General features: G+C 41.4%; 1 protein-coding gene across 2 annotated transcripts in view; it reads right to left on the bottom strand.

Annotated features, from left to right (window-relative positions):
- Positions 1–272: 272 nt before the first annotated feature.
- Positions 273–21,580, bottom strand: part of UBL3 (ubiquitin like 3) — a 52,682-nt gene continuing 31,374 nt past the window's right edge. For both annotated transcript variants that reach the window (XM_035114933.2, XM_060273809.1), the window contains exons 2-5: positions 14,262–14,370; positions 10,209–10,295; positions 3,140–3,217; positions 273–2,846 (exon numbers count right to left, since the gene is read on the bottom strand). In XM_035114933.2, coding sequence (XP_034970824.1) covers positions 2,794–2,846; positions 3,140–3,217; positions 10,209–10,295; positions 14,262–14,370 — 327 coding nt within the window. In that variant the 3' untranslated portion in view covers positions 273–2,793. The remainder of the gene's footprint in view (positions 2,847–3,139; positions 3,218–10,208; positions 10,296–14,261; positions 14,371–21,580) is intronic.

The raw sequence follows: 21,580 nt of genomic DNA, 5'->3' as shown, positions 1-21,580 counted from the left end.
CTGTCCTACCAACTGAAGTTTGCTCTTGCTGTTTATCAACCAAATGTTGATTAAGCCAGGCAAGCAAAACTAATTGATAGACGTTAGAGGAAGGTCTGCTGTATATTTTTGAGACTATTTTGGCTCTGGTGGTGGTAGAGTAGGAAATGGTAATATGTTTATTCCCTGCCCCCCCAACAGTTGATAGCTTATTTATTCAATTCTCTCTCAGTTCAGTTTCTCAAAAAATGCAGCATGCAAGTGTAAAGACCCAATTAAAGACAGATAATAAATCAGCTAAATGTTCTTTAATCAGTCAGTAGTCCTAGAGGGAAAACAGGCCTCATTTCCACTTTTAACACATCATTTTGTAAACTTGTAAAGAGCAGTATTCTATCCAATAGTTGCTGCAAATTTTTCTCACCAACTTGTTGGATTATGTGCATTTACCGGTATTTTACATGTTTGGATCTCTGTTACTCCTATGTGACCTTCTTTCCCGACAGCTTCAAATAGATCCCCAGAACTCAATTTGAAGTCATTCTAAAAATGAAGTGTACTGCCAGTTTTCAGGTACAATTAATGTGAAACTGAGCAAGTGTAGACATCACCCAACTGAATTGCTGCTAATGATGCGGGGACCAAACTAAAGGCATTGGATAAGATGAGGTTGCATTGCTAGCAGTCTCTTCAAAATAAATGCTTTGGGAGTAAACTGCCACTGTTCTGAAACAGAAATGGCAAGGGGGCCTCTAAAGAAGCTTTTAGTGATCAGAGGTGCCATAGCTGAATGTACACATTTTTTAAATTAAGCGTTAAGTTTTTGAATGCTAAAACACTAAGATTTCTCATGCTCATGCAGTTTCTTAAGTTATAACGGTGTTTTAAATATTAGCACTGGTTACCCAATCATTGACTCCAGGGGTGGGGGGGGTAAACTTGAGTTTGTGGATTTATAAAGTCCTTCACAGCTGAGGCCAAGCATATCCAAAATGCCTCCATCCCTGTTCCGAAACAAGTTTACAATCTTCCTCAAATTTCAACCCAAGTATTAATTTAAAAAGAAAATCAGGAAGGGATATTTCCATTGTACATATTCTTCATGACTTAAAAACACTGATGCCCAATACAGATCAGGTCATAGCTTTCAAATCACAACCAAGTGCACTACAATATTCTTCTTTTATTTAGTTTAGAGAAGAATCTATCAGTACAGGTTGCAGAAAGAAAATGTTTAGTGCTATTTACAATTTGTTTTAAAACTCTGCTCTATACAAATTTAATTTTGATCATTATGAACAATATCTTTGTAGGCCTACTGCATATAAAGCATTTTGTCAAAGCAATAACATTGAATAAAATAACCTGATTACATTTAAATGAAGTTGATCATTCAGAAAACACAGAACATTTGTAAGGGCCATGGACTCAAGTACAGAACACAAATGTCAACCTGCAATTTTTTCTTAAAAGTCTAGAGCTATTTATATGGATTATTGTTGTATTATTCTACACTCCAATCTATATTTAAGTTCTATAGTTATGTTTTTATAAGATTTTTATTAAATATATTCTACACATTTGTAATTTCAACTAGGAAGAATTTCTCCCTAGTGGAAAAATATAAAATCTTTTATATTTTTTTACAGGTTTAGATGAAACTAACTCATGCTTTAGTGCTGTGCAATTTTTTTAGCATATCAATTTTTAAATTATATGAAGAAAATGAATGGCATCCTTTCTAAATATGTATGCTTTAAAAACCAGCTTTTTGATTTCCAATACAATTGCAAGCACTAACACCAAATGCACATAAAATAAACAAAATCTCATCATATGGCAGAGGTTTTTCTATGTTTTTTTTCCATTTTTTCCTTTTAGTTATTTGTTTGAAGTCACTAATGAGTAAGCATGACACTGGGCACTAAGGTACGGATGACTAAGAATGATTGAAAAACATCAATTGCTGATATTCAAAGACATAAAATTGATTAGTAAATGAGGTCTTCTAATATTTATGCACATTAATAAAAGCCTATGAACTACAGGAAATTGCCCCTCCCATATTAAGGCTAGGAAATGCACTCTCTGTACTTATTTGTGCTGTCTGAACAAGCACTCAACTAATGTACAAGAAGAGTGCACATCAATGAAAAAAATCAGTTTCAACAGCCCTCTACAGAGTGCTTTAAAATTACAGGCACATAGTTTGTTGCAGTGAAAATATATATATGTCTATAGTCAGACAATTTTAGTTAGTATTTTGTGCCAGTTTGGCCACCAAGGTTGACTTAGGTAGAATTTACTTACTTAGTAGTTATTTTTTCCCCTTTCAGCTGGCCATTACTGAATTTAAAGAATAAGACTGCTGATAGTATTTTCCAGTGCTGATTCCTTTCTCTGTGTTTGAAATACTTAAGAGCTTTTGATGATGAGGTCTATATATCGTCAACCATTTTTAGTGCAAATTGCATCTAGAAATCTTGATTGGTTAAAGTTCAGGTTAAGGATGATCTTATGGCAGCAATATGATTCCTGTTGAGAATAGTTAACCTTTTCTTGGAGAGAGAATGCATTGGAGAAGTGGAGAAGTGATGTATTAATAAGCTTGTTCAACAGCCTAAAACGTAGAAATAAAAAACTGTTCATTGTTCTAGAAAAAAAAAAGTGACAGCGTTCATGTAATATTTCAGTTCAATGGATTCAGACAGGTTTGTCCTAAGGGTGTTTGAAGCAATGTTGGTCTCCTCTAGTCCAGCGGCATGAAAGACGAAAACTATTATACATCACAAAGTAGTAGATACAGCAGAGCTTTTACAGGATCACACAGCAATTGCTCTCTCCAGTTTTTTCACGATTCCTCTGACCTGCAGAACAGAGAAAATGTTTTCAAGATAATTAATGCAAAATATTAATCTCTGTGTGCAACACAAAGGAGCAGAATAATTCTGAATGAGCATTACAGGCTTTGGTCACATGCCCTTAAAAGGGAAATTACATTTTCAAGTGTAAATATAAATTCAAGTGTTCTAAGAACCACAAAAAAATCTTTAGAATTCTCCTCAGCACAGCATTTTAATAAGTCACGAAGAGACTGTAACCCAAGTGCAAATACTTTGAATATGTGTCCATTGAGTCCAAGATAGAAGCATCAGCTTACCTTGAGAGTTTGGTTCTGGCAACGTCTCTCTAGCCACCAAATGCATCACCGTTGTCTTGCCAAAAGGAAGCTTTAATGCTGTGTGTGGGGAGAGAGAATTACTTGTTAATACTCTTCTTCATCCCTATAGACACAGTAATATACAATATCCAAACTGCGTATTTTCCAAAAGTGCAAGCTTTCACCATTTTATTTATTTCTTGTCACTTTAATTAGTCACTCTTCAGCTGGAGCTCTCAGAGCAGCAGCTTACAAATATAAGTTGCAGAAAGGGAGAATAAAATATTGTTCCCAGTCCTTTGCTGCCCCAATATTTGAAACAGTCAATACAAACCAAAATTCAAGTATTTGTTTGGCTTGTTTCTGATAAAAAAGAAATCCATGTTTCTTAAACCAATTATTTGTCAGCCTAGGAACAGGGAAACTTGGGTTTAAAACTCCACTCAGTCATGAAGCTAACTGGGTGACTCCACTCAGCCTAGCCTACCTCACAGGGGACAGAACCTTACATACACCCTCGAGCTCCTTGGAAGTAGGATGGGATGGAACTGGGATAACACAGCTGGTTTTAAATTCTCCTTGACTTATCAGCATTTTCCATACCATAACACCATCAACATATTTATATGTACTAGAATGCATGTTTAGTTAACACCGGTCCTGAGAGATCTACACTGGCTCCCAGTACGTTTCCAAGCACAATTCAAAGTGTTGGTGTTGTTGTTTAGTCGTTTAGTCGTGTCCGACTCTTCGTGACCCCATGGATCATAGCACGCCAGGCACTCCTGTCTTGCACTGCCTCCCGCAGTTTGGTCAAACTCATGTTCGTAGCTTCGAGAACACTTTCCAACCATCTTGTCCTCTGTCGTCCCCTTCTCCTAGTGCCCTCAATCTTTCCCAACATCAGGGTCTTTTCCAAGGATTCTTCTCTTCTCATGAGGTGTTGGTACTGACCTTTAAAGCCCTAAACGGCCTCGGTCCTGTATACCTGAAGGTGTGTCTCCACCCCCATCGTTCAGGCCGGACACTGAGATCCAGCGCCGAGGGCCTTCTGGCGGTTCCCTCATTGCGAGAAGTGAGGTTACAGGGAACCAGACAGAGGGCCTTCTTGGTAGTGGCACCCGCCTTGTGGAATGCCCTCCCAGCAGATGTCAAGGCAATAAGCAACTATTTTACTTTTAAACGACAACTGAAGGCGGCCCTGTTTAGGGAAGTTTTTAATGTTTGATGCTGTATTGTTTTTAATATTCGGTTGGAAGTCGCCCAGAGTGGCTGGGGAAACCCAGCCAGATGTGCGGGGTATAAATAAGAAATTATTATTATTATTATTATTATTATTATTATTATTATTATTATTATTATTATTATTATGGCTGCAACACCATAGAAATGTGTATAAAAATACTGGCTAAAATTCAGAGAAAGCATGAAATGCTCAAGTAAAATCTAGCAGATTTGTATATACCATCACAGATTTCAGTACAACTTCAGCACACTTCCTCTGAAGTTCCCTGCTCCAGTAGAAATTCTTCATGCTCACTTGATATAGAATCATAAAATCACCAAGTTGGAAAGGAACCCAGAGGGTCATCTATTCCAACCCCCTATAATGCAGGGATCTTTTTGTTCAACATTTGGGCTTGAACCCACAGCCCTGCGACTAAGGGTCTCATGTTCTACTGTCTGAGCTAGATGCAAAGACAGACAATGAGAAACTTCATCTGAAGGAATGTGAGCGGTGTAAATAAATCTTTATGATTTGCCAGACCCCTTTTAAGGATAAGAAAAACCCTCTGACAAGTCTTTATTCTTCAGTGCTGAATAACCCTGGCCAACCAACTTTGTGCTTACTATTTTGGGATATTTGCAGTCACACATTTGAAATTAACTAATAAGGCAAATTGACACACAAGTCAAACTGGTTAGTGGGAGATTTGACCCGTTAGGAAAGCTAATCTCAGCAAGCCAGAACAATTGTTTCTAGTGTACATGCATGCAGACTTCCAACTATGCACACTCACACCCAAGTTCAATTTATATTCCATCTGAAATTTTATCATGAATACGAATATACTGCAGTGAAACTCAGTATTCAAAAAGCTGACAATGAGTGTAGTTCACAATACAGTAAAAACCAGGTAGAGGTGCATGCCACAAGGGGGCACAATTGAACTGCTTTTCTACTCCAAGTGAGTCCATTCCAGTCTTTTATAACTAATCATTTGGAACCTCATGGCTATGCTAGACACAGCAAGAAAGCTTCCCCTTATTCCAGTTCTCAATCTGCCCAGCCACAGTGCTACGATTTAGGTCACTGTTATGCAATTCGCATAATATTTAGAATACAGATTCTAAGGACTGTATGCAGTACAGGAGGCATATGAAGACTGAAATCAAATCACTTCTCCAATTAAGAGAGGATTGCTATTAACTACTGGTAATTAGTATCATCATTTCCAAGATGATATTTACTGCAGTAATACCTGAAGAGAAATTAAAAATGTGATATACCGCAGACCACTGAATGACCCCTTTAAATACATCGAACCTTTGAATTTTTAAGAGTTACAGCCTACTACTCAATTTCTTCTTCTTCTTCTTCTTCTTCTTCTTCTTCTTCTTCTTCTTCTTCTTCTTCTTCTTCTTCTTCTTCTTCTTCTATCACTCGTAGCCAAGTAAGATTGTCTTCCATAAACATGGTTGTGACAGTGAGTCTGTAAGTGACTGTGGAGGCCAATTCTGGATCCACACGTCCTTCCACAGTGGGGACATTCGTTTCCGGGCAGGAGTTGATCACGGTGTGGATTTGCCAAGCATGCCTTCCTCTTAGCATGTTTCTCCCTTGTGTCCTGAGTTCGAGTGTCTTCAAAGCCCATGACACCTTTGGTAAAGGCTGTTCTCCAACTGGAGCGCTTGCAGGCCAGTGTTTCCCAGTTGTCAGTGTTTATACTACATTTTTAAAGATTTGCCTTGAGACAGTCTTTAAACCTCTTTTGTTACCACCAGTATTACGCTTTCCATTTTTAAGTTCGGAATAGAGTAGTTGCTTTGGAAGACGATCATCAGGCATCCGCACAACATGACCAGTCCAACGAAGTTGATGTTGAAGAATCATTGCTTCAACACTGGTGATCTTTGCTTCTTCCAGTACACCGATATTAGTTTGCCTGTCTTCCCAAGTGATGTGTAAAAGTGATGTGTTTCGGAGACACCGTTGATGGAATCTTTCAAGGAGTAGGAGATGGTGTTTATAAGTGGTCCATGTTCCACAGGCATATAGTAAGGTTGGCAGTACAATAGCTTTGTAAACAAGCATTTTGGTTTCCCTGCAAATGTCCCGGTCCTCAAACACTCTGCACAATCGGGAGAAAGCCACACTTGCAGAGCTCAGCCAATGCTGGATTTCGGCATCGATGTTGGCCCTTGTGGAAAGATAACTGCCTAGGCAGGAGAAGTGATCGACATTTTCCAACATTACACCATTGAGTTGGATTTGTGGCACTGCAGAGGGGTTATTTTGTACTTGCTGGTGCAGCACTTTGGATGTTGAGTGATAGGCCGAGCTTTTTGTAAGCTTCTGCAAAGATATTTAGGATGGTTTGGAGGTCATCCTCTGAGCGTGCGCATACTGAAGCTCTATGACGGAAGTTATGGTAACCTTACTCTTTGCTTTCAGACTGTTCAGATTGAAGACTTTCCATCTGTTCAATATATGATTTCTACTCCGGTGGGGAGTTTCCCTGCGACAAAGTGTAGGATCATGGCAATGAAAATAATGAATAGAGTTGGGGCAATAACAAAACCCTGCTTAACACCTGATCCCACTGTGAACGGTTCACTTTGAGAGCCATTGTTATCTGCGATTGTTGCTGTCATATTATCATGGAGGAGCCGAATGATGTTTACAAATTTATCTGGGCAGCCAATTTTCAGAAGGACAGTCCACAGGGCATTACGATTTACAGTGTCAAAAGCCTTAGTCAGGTCAATAAATGCCATATACAGGGGGTGGTTTTGCTCTCTGCATTTTTATTGAAGCTGTTGAGCGGTGAAAATCATGTCCACTGTCCCCCTAGAAGGCCGAAAACCATTTTGGGATTCAGGAAGGGTCACCTCGGATATTGTTACAAGACAGTTTGCTAAGATCCTTGCAAGAATTTTGCCGGCCACAGCTAATAGAGAGATGCCTCGATAGTTTCCACAATCAGTGCTGTCACCTTTTTAAAAGAGATTGATAATTTTGGCATCCCGAAAGTCTGCTGGGATTTCTTCTCTTTCCCAGATTTTTTCGATGAGCTTGTGAAGTTGTTGTGTAAGTTCAATTCTGCCCACTTTGAAGATTTCGGCAGGTATCCCATCAGGTCCACTGGCTTTGTTGTTTTTCATTTGGTTAAGAGCTGTACACAACTCTCAGATTTGGAGATACTGCAAGCTCATCTCTAACTTGTTTTTGCGGAATTTGTGAGAGGACCTCAGCAGCTACGGGGGAGTTGCAGTTAAGGAGATGTTGGTAATGTTCTTTCCAGCGCAATGCAATAGCTTCTTTATCTTTTCGAAGTGTGATACCGTCTGCTGAGCGTAGGGGGCATATGCCACGATTTATTGGCCCATAGATGGTCTTTGTGGCTTTAAAGAAACTCTGTGCATAATGAGTGTCGGCTAAGTGCTGGATCTCTTGAGCTTTTTTTTATCCACCAGGTTTTTCAGTTCTCTGGTTCTTCTTTGAACCTCAGCCTTAGCGTTGGCATAGTTTTTTTTTTCTTAGTGGCACAGTTTCTATCTCTTTGCCAGATCTGAAAGACCTTCCTTTTCTTGTCAATCATGCGTTCAATCTCACTGTCATTCTTATCAAACCAGTCCTGGTGTTTCTTGGTTTGGTATCCAATGGTTTGTTCACAGGCTGCAATAATGGATGTTTTTGGCTTTGTCCAGTGTTCCTTGATGTTATCAGGGAATTCTGAAAGCAGGTGGACCTTAAGAATCGTTTGGAAGCAATCCCGCTTAATGGGATCTTGAAGGGCTTGAGTGTTCATTTTGCACCTTGGTTTCCTTCCTTGGTTTCCTTCCTGCGTTGAGGTATAATCTTGATAGCCATCAAAGAGCACATTAGTCAGTGATCTGTCCAGCAGTCGTTAGCACTCGTAACATAGTCCAAGAGGTGCCAGTGGTTTGACGGAGGATGCCTCCATGAAGTTTTAAATTTATTTTTCTGTTGAAAGTGTGTCTTGGTAATAACAAGGTTGTGCGCTGCACATATCATCAAAAGTAAGATTCTGTTCTGGTTGCTGTTGCCAACTCCTTCTTTCCCAATAGTCCCAGGCCACATATCAAAATCTCGCCCAACTCTTGCATTATAATCACCCAGGAGGATAATTTTATCTTCCCTAGACGTCTCTGATAGGACAGTATCCAGCTGAGAGTAAAAATTTTCTTTAATGTCTTCATCGGCATCCAGTGTTGGTGCATAAGCGCTTATAAAAGTAGCCTATTGGTTTTTGGTGAGCTTTATTCGAAAGGTTGAGAGTTGCTCATTAATGCGGGACTTCTGACAGGAGCTTCACAAGGTCATTTTTGATAGCGAAGCCTACCCCATGTATTTGATGTTCTTGTTCAGATAGACCTTTCCAGAAGAATGTGTAGCCTCCTTTTTCTTCCTTCAGTTGTCCCTCGCCTGCTCTTCGAGTCTCTTGAAGCGCTGCAATATCCATGTTAAAACGTCGCAGCTCTCTTGCAATAATGGCAGTTTTGCGTTCAGGACTCTCACTGTCTGTGTTATCTGACAAAGTCCGTATATTCCATGTTCCAAAGTTCATTTGTCTTTTACGACCACTAGGTGGTGACCCCACTGGGCGCTGTAATCCAGTCAGGTGAAAAGGGAGGCAGACTATGTTTAGGGCACCTTTTCTAGCCCCATCCCCCTTTTCGGGGTGAGCAGAGTGGATCCTAAAAAGGGCTGCTCAATCATGGATACAGCTGCCGAGCTGCTCAACTGCCTCGTTCCTCGAGTCAGAATGACTGACTCCGTATCCACCGCCCATGTGCTGGTTCATGACTAGGGGCTTCCAGATTTCATGATCCTGTCGTTACCATTTGCTGATCACCATGGGACTTTGGGGATTTGGGTTGGGTTTTTGGAAGACGCCTGTGCATGAATTTGTTTTGTGTGTGTAGATCAGTGCACGCTGACCAACGCACAGTTTTTGCAGTAGGGTTCTGTTCCGATGGCATGAAGTAGTCACGACAAACCGGTAGATATCCTATCTGCTGCAGCCTTCATCCGCCTTCACAGCCGTTGTAACATACCTCTTGTTATCATCCGCCTGTTCTGCCATTAAGGACTTCTTGGATCATTCTTTGTCCTAGCTCCTTCCCTTTGACCTTACCGCCTTGGGTGACCCTGCTGGGAGTGCAAGATTCCCGACGGGCTTCGCTCACAAGGGTCATAGGAACATGCAAGCTCACTCACCACAACAAGGTGATAATCCAGCGAGTGGGACTCAATTGCATGTGTAATGGAACACATAATTGCAACTTTAATTAAAAAAACATTGGTGGGATTGTGCTCAAAGCTGAGAACTTATTAAGTGTCACTGATTTTAATAAGAGCTTTTGCTGAATTCCCCAGGTAAAAACCAACAACACCCAAAGTGCTCTAACTGGGAATCATGCCGTCTGTTTACTAAGAACAAACTTTTATTTTTGTATTGTATTTATATACAGTATTGCCTTTCTGCCAAGAAACCCAATGCCATTTTAAAACAATGAGCCTAATATATAGTATGAAATGTAGAATGTTAAGGGTCCTCCTCTTGGGCCATCTGATGGTCTTTTTAGAAGCTGATGTCACAAGTTCCTAAGACTGGACCTCTTTGCTTCTGCCTTACCTGGGGCACATTGTTCCTTCTTAAGGTGGGGAAAGGATGCCCCATGTGTTCCCTCAGGTATATATGTTCCTGTCATAGGCTTCCTTCCTTCACTAACTATGCTAGGAAGTCCATTTCTTGCATTTTATAAATCAGACAAAGATCACCCACAGAACCACCGGCTTCAACTGAATTTATTTCATTACCTCCTAATGTCACGTTGCCATGAAGAAACCGTCCTTGATAAATAAGTCGCAGAATATTTGGACTGCTTACTTGCTCTTCTTCCCAGTCTGAAAAAAAGTAGCAAAAAGATTTGTCAAGTGCATTCACTGTCTTGTTTATTTTTTAACTCTCCATTTATACCCTGCCTTATTAGACCCTCCTAGCAACACACTGCATAAATTACAGGTATGAGAGCTTTTATTCCTTGCTATAAAGCAGGCAAGGTTTCCCTTCAATTTTAAAAAGGGGCAGTGGGACCAGTTGGAGAAGGAATAGATAAGGCAGGCACTTCAGCCAATATCAGCTAACAATTACATTTACATACTTAATTACTGTAATAGTAACAAACCATTATTACAAAAAAAATCCAGAACCACAGCAAGGCAATACCTTTATTAGGTCAATCAATCTGTCACAAAACAGTAAGCTCTCAAGTTCTCCAGTATGCTTCATCATGTTGGATATTAAACAAAGCTTGGGTGGGAGAGGGGAAAAACTGGTTGATGGAGCCTGTATTTAGTCACCAGGTCATATGTCACTTTAAACCATAGGTAAAAGCAAGCAATTGTTTTAAGTTAAGTGCTTTGCTCTTTCCTTCGGGACGCCAGGGAAGAAACAAACCACAAGTGCTGCTTCCCACATTCTTCTTCTTTCTTCTTCTTCTTTGGTGATCCCTCATAGCCAAGTAATATTGTCCTCCATGAACACGGTCTTAACAGTGAGTCCATAAGTGACTGTGAAGGCCAATTATGGATCCACATGTCCTTCCACAGTGGGGACATAGGTTTCCGGGTGGGAGTTGGTCATGGTGAGGGTTGCCAAATGTGCCTTCCTCTTAGCACGTTTCTCCCTTTCGTCCTGAGTTCGAGCGTCTTCAAAGTCCATGACACCTTTGGTAAAGGCTGTTCTCCAATTGGAGCACTCAAAGGCCAGTGTTTCCCAATTGTCAGTGTTTATACTACTTTTTTTAGATCTGCCTTGAAAGTCTTTAAACCTCTTTTGTTTACCACCAGCATTATGCTTTCCATTTTTAAGTTCGGAATAGAGTAGTTGCTTTGGAAGACAAGGCGGCATCCAAACAACATGACCAATCCAACGAAGTTGATGTTGAAGAATCATTGTTTTGACACTGGTGATCTTTGCTTTTTTCAGTACACTGGCATTAGTTTGCCTGTCGTCCCAAGTGACGTGTAAACATTTTTGGGGACACCTTTTGAGAGTGGTGCCCTCCAGAAGATTTGGACTACTACAACTCTCATCACTCCCAACTATTGGGTCATGCTGTGGGAGCTGATGAGAGTTGTAAGTTCCAATCATCTGGAGGGCACCAGGTTGTCAAAGGCTGCTCTAGTAGGTACCATGCAGATTTCAGGCTGCACCCAGGACCTCTGGCATAAAGAAATGTACCATAGTTGAGTCCTGAGTTTTTGAAAATATAAAACCTAGTTGCTACCCAAAGCTTATTGAGAACAATTAATCAATAGCTCAATAACGTAACCCAGTCCTACTTGTTTTATTAGACAGTGTGAGATGTATTACACAAATATTCAGCTGTATGATCCATATATAAACTCCCAAAATAACACTGAATTTACAAAAATGGAAACCACGTCAAGTATGTTGAAACCACATATCTAAACATCTGTAGATACATCACATTCACTTTGTTTCTGTCTAAGGTGTTAGCTAAGGGACATGGGTGGTGCTGTGGTCTAAACCACAGAGCCCAGGCCTTGCTGATCAGAAGGTCGGCGGTTCGACTCCCCGCAACAGGGTGAGCTCCCGTTGTTTGGTCCCTGCTCCTGCCAACCTAGCAGTTCAAAAGCACATCAAGTGCAAGTAGATAAATAGGTACCGCTCCAGTGGGAAGGTAAATGGGGTTTCCGTGTGCTGCTCTGGTTTGCCAGAAGCGGCTTAGTCATGCTGGCCACATGACCCAGAAGCTGTCTGCGGACAAACGCCGGCTCCCTCGGCCTACTGAGCGAGATGAGCGCCCAACCCCAGAGTCTTCCGTGACTGGACCTAACGGTCAGGGGTACCTTTACCTTTACCTTTTTAAGGTGTTAGCTACCCACCCAGTTTGGTGTCGTTCTACACATTTGGTTAACATCTCCTCTGTACTTTTATTTACAAAGGTGTTAGAAACCAGCATGCTTAGTAAAAAATCGTGCAGCACCCCACTTGTCACTTTGCTCCAGGTTGACAAGGAAGTGTTGAGGAGCACTCTCTAGGTGGCTATGACCCAACCAGCAGCTACATTTCTTTCAAACAGCAGCACTATCTATCTCACCAACAAGAATATCATGGGGGACTTTATCAAAAGGCTTGCTGAAATCCAGAGATACTACATCCACAGCATGTCCATGATTAACCAAGCCAGTTAGTTTGGCAGGACATTTTGTAAGGACTTTTTGCAATCACAGCTTCCAGCCACCACCAACACCACCCCGCCCCATTGCATGCTGACTGACAGCTTAATAATCTGTTCTAGAACCTTTCCAGGTACTGATGTCAAGTTGACCAATAACCTGTTGCCTAGGCATTCTTTTTGAAGACACAGACATTTGCCTGCCTCCAGTCTTGTAGTATTTCACCTGTTCTCAAAAAATTGAGGATGGGGTCCAGTTGTTCCTCCTGCCCCTTTCCTTCCTGCACTTGCTTAGTCATTCTTGTTCCTCCATCCCAGGTCTTCCCACCTTCTCTTTCTCTTCCTCATTTTTAGTTGCTTCTTTATCCTCCAGTTCCTCGTATCATTTTATCATTTTTTGTATCTCCATTCAAATTGGGGTAACCCTTTCTGACCGGCTCCCTAGATCTTTTGTTTTCTTGTCAGTGATAACCTCTCATCAAGTTTCTTGCCTTGCTGCTCCAGACAAAAACACCTTGATAAGTTCTGCATTTCTATCTGTACGCTAGACATTTGTACCCTGACCTGATGCTTCTATTCAAAAATCTTGCCCAAGCATAGATAAACATTTTAAATTAAATAATGAAAAAATAAAAATAAATAAACCCAGTGACACCAGTTCTATCTCCCTTTTATCAAAGTCATGTGAGGCAGACTTGCTGAACAAGAAAGGGCTCAAGGTCAGCCATGGAAAGAATGACATCTAATAAACGGAAGCTCAGTCCAGATAAGACAAAGGAGCTTTTGGTAGGCTATTCTTCTGACAAAGGTGGCAGCAGTTCAGCCTGTTCTGAAAAGGGCTGCACTCTCCTTAAAGGATCAAATTTGCAGTTTGCAAGTAACATTTTCACTCCAAGCAGAGATTTCAAAATACACAATTGCCAAACATTTAGTTCCATTATAAAATTGAAGCTTTTAAAAAGGATATTGGGAGGGGTTGTGGGGAAGTAATCTAGACTGCTTCATATTAGAAAATGTATAAGCTAGGGGGGTTCTCATACTGGTCCATGGCATGCCTGTGAACTCTTCCATAGAATTCAAATTGTAATATAGTAAAGTACACTGTAAAAAATTATAAGAAGCAACAAAAATGCAATTAAAATCATATAGAATCTAGCATAGCTCATTACAATTGCTACAACAGGCAGGAAAAAAATTAAATGGCCCACCAAGACCCTCAGAAATATTCAAATGATCCAGGGTGTGTGTGTTAGAAACCACTGGTCTAAGTAATGTACAAATATACATATAAAAGTTAGCATAGAAGTCTGTAAGCACATCACATAAAAGAGTGTGGCACTTTTGGTTTCACCCTTTGAGCTATTACCAGCCCAGTAATATTCAGTGATATTCTGCATTATAAAAAAAATATATTCTTTACCACCACCATCCCATGTAGAGTCCCACCCAGGCCCATGCAGAGAGGGGAAGCTGGGTTCACTTGCACCAGGCCTCAGAGGACTAAGCCGGCAGGGGGCTCTGTCAGGGGCCTGCTGGACTTACACTGTTTGAGTTTATAACTTTATTCTAACAAGACTCCCTCCCGCCCCGGGCCTCAGACAAGCTCTGCACAGGGCTGATCCCATCTGAATACAAGGTGTGGGGAGAACTTGTCTGTAATACTTACCCATTGGCCAGTTATCATATACATGCTTTGCAATGTCTGCTGCTGAGTCATTGGGTGAAAACAAGAATTCTTTCGTTTTTCCGCTTACCAAAATGAGGCGCAAATTTATCTGTAAGAGAAAGCAAATAATTAGGAAGGAATGTCAAAATTATGGAACTGAATTGTTATGATTAATGTGGATAAAACTGTCATTATTTTAGGCCAGTTGCCAAATAAAAGAAAAACAAATGTCACACAGAAAACATAAACCCAGTCACTTTTTGGCTGCGGTATGAAAAAAACAGCAAAGACATCAAATAAAAACTACTTGGATTACATATAGACAAGTGATTAAAAAAAGACTATTGTTTTATGGGGGATGGGAGGGAACTTCCATTCCCAACCTGCACATGCTCTTTTTAGAGATAAGAAAAAGCCTTACCTCACCCCTGCTTTACCACCAAACCAGCAAATAGGGTTTAGCAAGCACTCCCTTCTGGTTTTGGCTCCAAGAATATTAATAAATATAATGTAAAGGGAAAATGAACCTGATTTGAGGCAATAGCCAATCAATATTTTAAAAATAATTTATTATTTTGTGTACTCTAACCATCTCACTGTGTTAGTGTCTTCTTTCTTGCAGGCAACAAAGTGTTATTTTTAGAGAGCATTTTGAGATTTGCACCAGTACATTTAAAAAAACACACAATTACAAACATTTTTGCAGAGTTAGCAACATAGGCACAGCATGCCATTAGAAGGCTTCTTACAGCAAGAGCTTTTAAAAAACAAGATATTTGATATTAATCTTCCTGAGACATCATACCTTGCAGTAAACAAGCTCCTTCAAAAGATTTTAAAATTGAGGTTTTATTTTTGGTTATACAATAAATATATGCCTAACATATGATATAAATAAAGTATGTAGTCTTTTATTAGGAGCAGCTGCTTCTCTGCATAGGAATAACATCTGTTTAAACATGTTGAGAATGTAGTATCATGGCCCTAGACATATTTCAAAACTAAAATAAGAGGTCCAGTTTTATTTGCCTTCCCCCATCTTATGTATATATATTTAACATGCTGCCATTCTCAGTCAAACACACATAACCTATCAAGACATTGGAGCAGCTTGAAAAATTATTCTATAGTTAATAACTATGGTTTATCAGTTATTATCAAACTATGGTTAAGAAGAATCTCACTTTCATAACTTTTTATCTTAGATTTATTGTGGCTTGTCTGGAATCCAGCAGTGTTGCTTATATGAATAGTATTTTGAACGAATTCATTGTTTCAGTTTGACTTATAAATATTGTAGTCTCATTTTCCTGAAACATGCTCCTGATTTCTCAGTGACTTTGTGCTTGTTTACTCAGGTCCAATTTCAGACACTAGGTTACAAACTGGGTTTGCAGATCCAAGAATCAATCTACTATTTGACTTTGCTCATGAAACTTTCAAGAACTATCAGATTTCATTAGAGACCAGATTCCCACCTTAAAATTAACTTTGTGATTACAAGTGGTGATTCATAAGTGCAAACAAATCTTGTGCTTGCAGCTTCCATGCATAATGAGCAGATCAACATTGCCACAATGGCCCTTTTGGTTTTCATGGAAGGTACAAGGAAGAGCTGACAGCACTATGCTGGCAGCAAGTGGCTTCAAGTAACTTGCTCTAACTCACACAAAAGTTACTGTATCTTTCTGTGTATTGGATGAGGTTTTTTGACACAAAAATCATGTCAAAAAACTGGGGTTGTCTAATACACAGATAGTGGCATGGGGGGGGGGAGATGCCGCTGTGAGCGGGGAGCGATCTGGGGGTACTGGCTGGCGGCGCACACTTTCCCTGATGCCGCTGGATCGTTTCCCATGCTCAGTGGCATCGGGGGAAGGTGCCCTCTGGCCAACCAGCTGGCTGGCTGGAGCACAACTTCCCTCGGTGCTGCTGCATGAGGGAATGATCTAGAGCAGGGGTGTCAAACTCAAATTCATTGGGGGCCGCATCAGCAGTTTGGTCACCCTCAAAGGGCCGGTAGTATCTGTAGGACTATGTGTCCACTCTTTATTATCATAAATTATTGTCACTGCATTCAATTATTACTGTTTTTTGTAATAATGTAAGTAATAACTAACATAGTCAGAATAATGGCAAGTAGATATTCAAATGTACAATTATTGTACAATTTATTGAAAAATGATTTTTGGTAACTGCACTGGGTGGTGGAGGCTCGCTAGGGTTTCATGCAGGAGCTTTGCAGAGCTACTGGTACCTGGAGATGCTGGGGTCCTTCTGCATGCAGGACAGATGTTCTGCCAGTGAGCCACCACCCTTCACCAAAGGGACTGGCTGAGGTTGACTCACTGGAGCTGTTCTCCTGGTTCCAGGGTTTAAGGGCCAGAAGTATAAAGCAGCATCCTACCGTGTTTTCCCTTTTTTAAGACACCGTCTTATAACTTTTTTTCCTCAAAAAAACACAGGGTGGCTTATTTTCGGTGGGTGTCTTATTATTATTATTACTGTAAGTGGTTCCAGCAGCACGCGCAGAGGTTCATCTGGACCTGAGTCTTTTTTTCTTCTTTTTGGTACCAGGTGAAAACGTTGTATTACCCCAGACTGTTTAGATGTGGTTTTATGACCATGTTACTGCTGATTTTTTTTTAAAAAAAATGTGTTCTCCTTTAAAGTTGGTTTGAATGAGGCTCGGGGTGCTCTGCATGCGCTGCTGGGTGTCGACCCAAGCCCCTGGGAGCCGGCAGGAGGAGGAGGAGGCTTGCCGGGTCGTCACCCAGCAGCGTACACAGAGCGCCCCGAAGCCTCTGGAAGCCGGCAGGAGGAGGAGGAGGCTTGCTGGGTCGTCACCCAGCAGCGCGCGCAGAGCGCCCATAGCCTCCGGCAGCCAGCAGCAGCAACGCTTCCAGGGACTCGGGGCGCTCCACGCGCGCTGCTGGGTGACAACCTGGCAAGCCTCCTCCTCCTCCTGCCGGCTCCCAGAGGCTTGGGTCGGCAACCAGCAGCGTGCGCAGAGCGCCCCGAGTCTCTGGGAGCATTGCTGCTGCTGGCTGCACTTTGAATCCTCCTGCTCCTCCATGTGGCGCTGCTGGGTGCTGTGTCTGTGCTTCAGCAGCAGCAGCCGTTTCCAGGCGCCGAGCCGTGGCAGGAGGAGGAAGAGGATTCAAAGTGCTACAGAGCACTGCTGCGTCGCTGAGGCAAGGGACTCTGCGTCGCTGAGGCAAGGGACCTGGCAAGCTGCCTCCTCCTGCTGCTGTGGCTTGGGGTGCTCCACGCAGCGCTGCTCCAGCCGCCTTTCTACCCCCCCCAGGCCCCAGCTGTTTGTCGGCGTGGCGCTTCAGCAGCAAGGTCCCGCTGATGGGTCCCGCTGGCTGGGGCGCTCGGCGGGCCACATGACGAGGTCTGGCGGGCCGGATTTGGCCCCCGGGCCTTGTGTTTGACACCCGTGATCTAGAGAGTGTTTCCTGCCCGCAGCTGCGTGGGGGGAGAGGGCCATCTCCCCTCATTTTCTTAAAATTGAGTCCCTGAAAATAGGGAGGGCCTTATACATGGGAGCGTCTAATAGACGGAAAAGTAATATTATTATTATTATTATTATTATTATTAATACCCCAGCCACTCTGGGTGGCTTCCAACAGAATATTAAAATACAATAATCTATTAAACATTAAAAGCCTCCCTAAACAGGGCTGCCTTCAGATGTCTTCTAAAAGTCTGGTAGTTGTTTTTCTCTTTGACATCTGATGGGAGGGCGTTCCACAGGGCGGGTGCCACTACCGAGAAGGCCCTTGGTAATGACTTTGTATGTTGTGGTCTAATGGAATGCTATCACAGAAAGAACAAACAATTCTGAAATAGAGCCATTCAGACTGGTTACTACATTTATTATTACTACATTAACATTTGTAAATTAAAAAATAACAATTTATTAATCATGCAATTATTTCAGTATAATGCCAGCAAACATATTTACCATTCCCACAGTAACTGTTTTAAATATAATTTTAAAAAACCACATGTGCGTAAGGACTCTTCGGGATACTAAACCTCCTTGGAACCTTTGTGTGACAGGTTATGCAGCAGAGATAGAGAGTAGAGGGAAGAAGAGAAGAGATTGGATGGCCATATGAAGCTGCCAAACAAAAATCAAACCACTGGTTTGTCTACCCAAATGCATTGGCTACATGGACTTGTAGCAGCTCCCAGAATCTCGGTTGTTTTTCCCATCACCACCTGCAACCTGATCTTGGAGATGCCTTAAGAGCTTTTTTCATGCAGAGCATGTGCCTGCTCTACTACTGAGCTACTCCCAGCCCCAAATACAGTGTTCTGATGCATTTGAAACAGAAAGCAATAGCACACACACCCAATCTAAGGTCTTGCTCACGGAGAGTTTACAACTTACAAACATTTAGGGACACCTATATGAATTGCACTTTTTATACTGGAAATACTCAAAAGCAGGGTCTCCAGCTGTTGTTGGACTACAAATCCATCATTTCTAGCTAGTAGGGCTAGTGGTCAGGCATGATGGGAATTATAGTGCAAAAACATCTGGAGACCCAAGTTTGAGAAACCTTGCTCTAAAGAATACCTAGATGTCATAGTTACAGGGAAAAGAAAGAGATGCTGCATTTTCAGGGCTGAAACACATTTCCCCCTACATGGATAACCTATGGGAGGAAAGCATTTGTGCACTGTTACCTGGAATACATTAAGGTGGCGCTGTAGGTTAAACCACTGAGCCTAGGGCTTGCTGATCAGAAGGTTGGCGGTTCGAATCCCTGCAACGGGGTGAGCTCTTGTTGCTCGGTCCCAGCTCCTGCCCACCTAGCAGTTCGAAAGCACATCAAAGTGCAAGTAGATAAATAGGGACCGCTCCGGTGGGAAGGTAAACAGCATTTCTGTGCGCTGCTCTGGTTCACCAGAAGCAGCTTTGTCATGCAGGCCACATGACCCGGAAGCTGTCTGCGGACAAACGCTGGCTCCCTCGGCCTATAGAGCGAGATGAGCGCCGCAACCCCAGAGTTGGACACGACTGGACCTGATGGTCAGGGGCCCCTTTACCCTTTACCTGGAATACAGTGCTTTTTTGTGTGCCAGAAATGTAGTCAGAAAACTAGTGGTGATACACCAGCCTTGTATGTAAGCTATAGCCTAGTACCCATGAGAGACAAGGGGTGCCAAGCAGATGAGTGAGCCGTTGAATGTGCCCAGCACAGGAATGTAACTGCTATAGCTCTGGCCCTCCTCTGCCAATTCACAATAGGCTGACATGGGGGAAAAGGCAGGCTAGTAATTTTGTGGGAGAGGGGTAGTTGCAACGCTGGTGTAGACAGAGGTATCTAAACATAAGAAAGTCTGGAGTGCTCTCCATGGAAACATGGTGAGAGGTAGACACTTATCACCACATAATATGTGAACTTCAAAAAGAAAAGCAAAACCTTTTACACTTGTTGGGCAAGGATTACCTAGTGGACATTTGCTTGTACTGTGAAATTTGAAACAGCCTGTGCTAGATGTATTTTTATTTGGAAAGATGTACAAAAGAGGGTTGTCAGAGACTTCCATTCTTGAAAGAAAAGATCTGTTTTTATGTTGGTTGTAACCAGAACAATACCCTAGTGATCACACACTTACATCTCAAGGAATGTAAAGTTCATGCAAGATTAACAACGCTGTGGACTGCTTCATGAATTATGGGTCATCATGAATTATTTTCCCCTCCTACTACAACCATTATCTGTTTAGAACACACCCACACCCACATATATGAATTGCAAATTGTGTGTTTTCACCACCAGGGGGACATGAGAAAATGTAAGTTTTAATGTGGTTCACAATCCATTTCTGTATTTCTTCAGAATCACAATGAACTGTGCTATTATTTATTTATTCTTGTGTTTCTGCTTACAATTCTCAAGAGCAAAACAATATTTTCATGACATACCTCTTGGGCTTTAAAAGTATTTCGTCTTTTAGTACTAATGTGGCAAGCTGGGAAACCACAAATACTTAATGAAACTAAGGGGAATACTCTTGAAGGGAAATGACCAACAATAAGACACAACAGGTTCAATTAACATTTATAAGGAGGGGAAGAATCTCATTTAGCCTGTATAGTAAATTCTCTGTCAACACCTTCTAGAAGAAGCAATCCAAAGTCAGTTAGCAGATTCAAGAACTCCCCTATTTACTATGACTCTGTTTTTCCACCTCTTTCTCCCACTCCCTCAGCCCACACAACTTTCTTATTTCTGTTCTGGTTTCAAGCTGAAATGTCCCCTTGGTCAAGAAGGGCTACAATATCTGGTATTTACATATGAAGTGAGTTTATGTTGCCAACAAGGACTAGAAACATGACTAGCTAACTCTGGTGAGAATGCATTGGTAGAGCAGCAGCCAACCATTTTTAGGTCAGGCTGTCCAGCTTCATACGACACTCAATTTATCTTCTGTAAAACCAGTTTTAGCCATTTAAAATCCAAGACACTTTGTAAACCAGTTTTTCATAACTCCTGACATAGGGATATACATAACCTTTTTGCTGGAGAAGAAATGACCAGGAATAATCCTAGCATTAAAATTATGAATACAGTATAGTCAAGATCAGGGGTCCCCCAAACTAAGGCCCAGGGGCCGGATGCGGCCCAATCGCCTTCTAAATCCGGCCCGCGGACAGTCAGCATGTTTTTACATGAGTAGAATGTGTCATTTTATTTAAAATGCATCTCTGGGTTATTTGTGGGGCCTGCCTGGTGTTTTTACATGAGTAGAATGTGTCCTTTTATTTAAAATGCATCTCTGGGTTATTTGTGGGGCACAGGAATTTGTTCATATATTTTTTTCCAAAATATAGTCCGGCCCCCCACAAGGTCCTGCTGAAAAAGTTTGCTGAACCCTGGTCAAGATGATGCTGGAGACAGACAAGGCGATGGGACCAGGAATATTTAAGTAAGTATTTCCTTGTCAAAAATCATATAGAAAACTAGTTCAAATCCAATATATATAGTCATACAGTCAATTTATTTTATTTTAAATGGGGTGGGTTGTGGAAAGGCAAGTTGAAGATCATGCTTTTTCAAAGAAAGCTTCACATTCCAAATCTACTTTTTCAAAGGTCTGGTGTACCCAAAGTCTCATATGCTGTTTGAAACAGCATAGCCTAAACTGGCTAAATAACAAAAGTGATGTGGTAGTTATACAGACTGCATAGAGTGAAAGATGCAAAAACAAATTTTCCACTTGAAGTCAAGGAATATTGGATTCACTTTAGTGGGAAAATAACAAAATAATTTATTAGTTATAATTTAGAATCATAG

This window comes from Zootoca vivipara, chromosome 4 (assembly GCF_963506605.1).
Source record: "Zootoca vivipara chromosome 4, rZooViv1.1, whole genome shotgun sequence".
NCBI lineage: Eukaryota > Metazoa > Chordata > Lepidosauria > Squamata > Lacertidae > Zootoca > Zootoca vivipara.
Note: the sequence above shows the minus strand (reverse complement) of the source record. Positions and strands in the feature narration are given on the sequence as shown.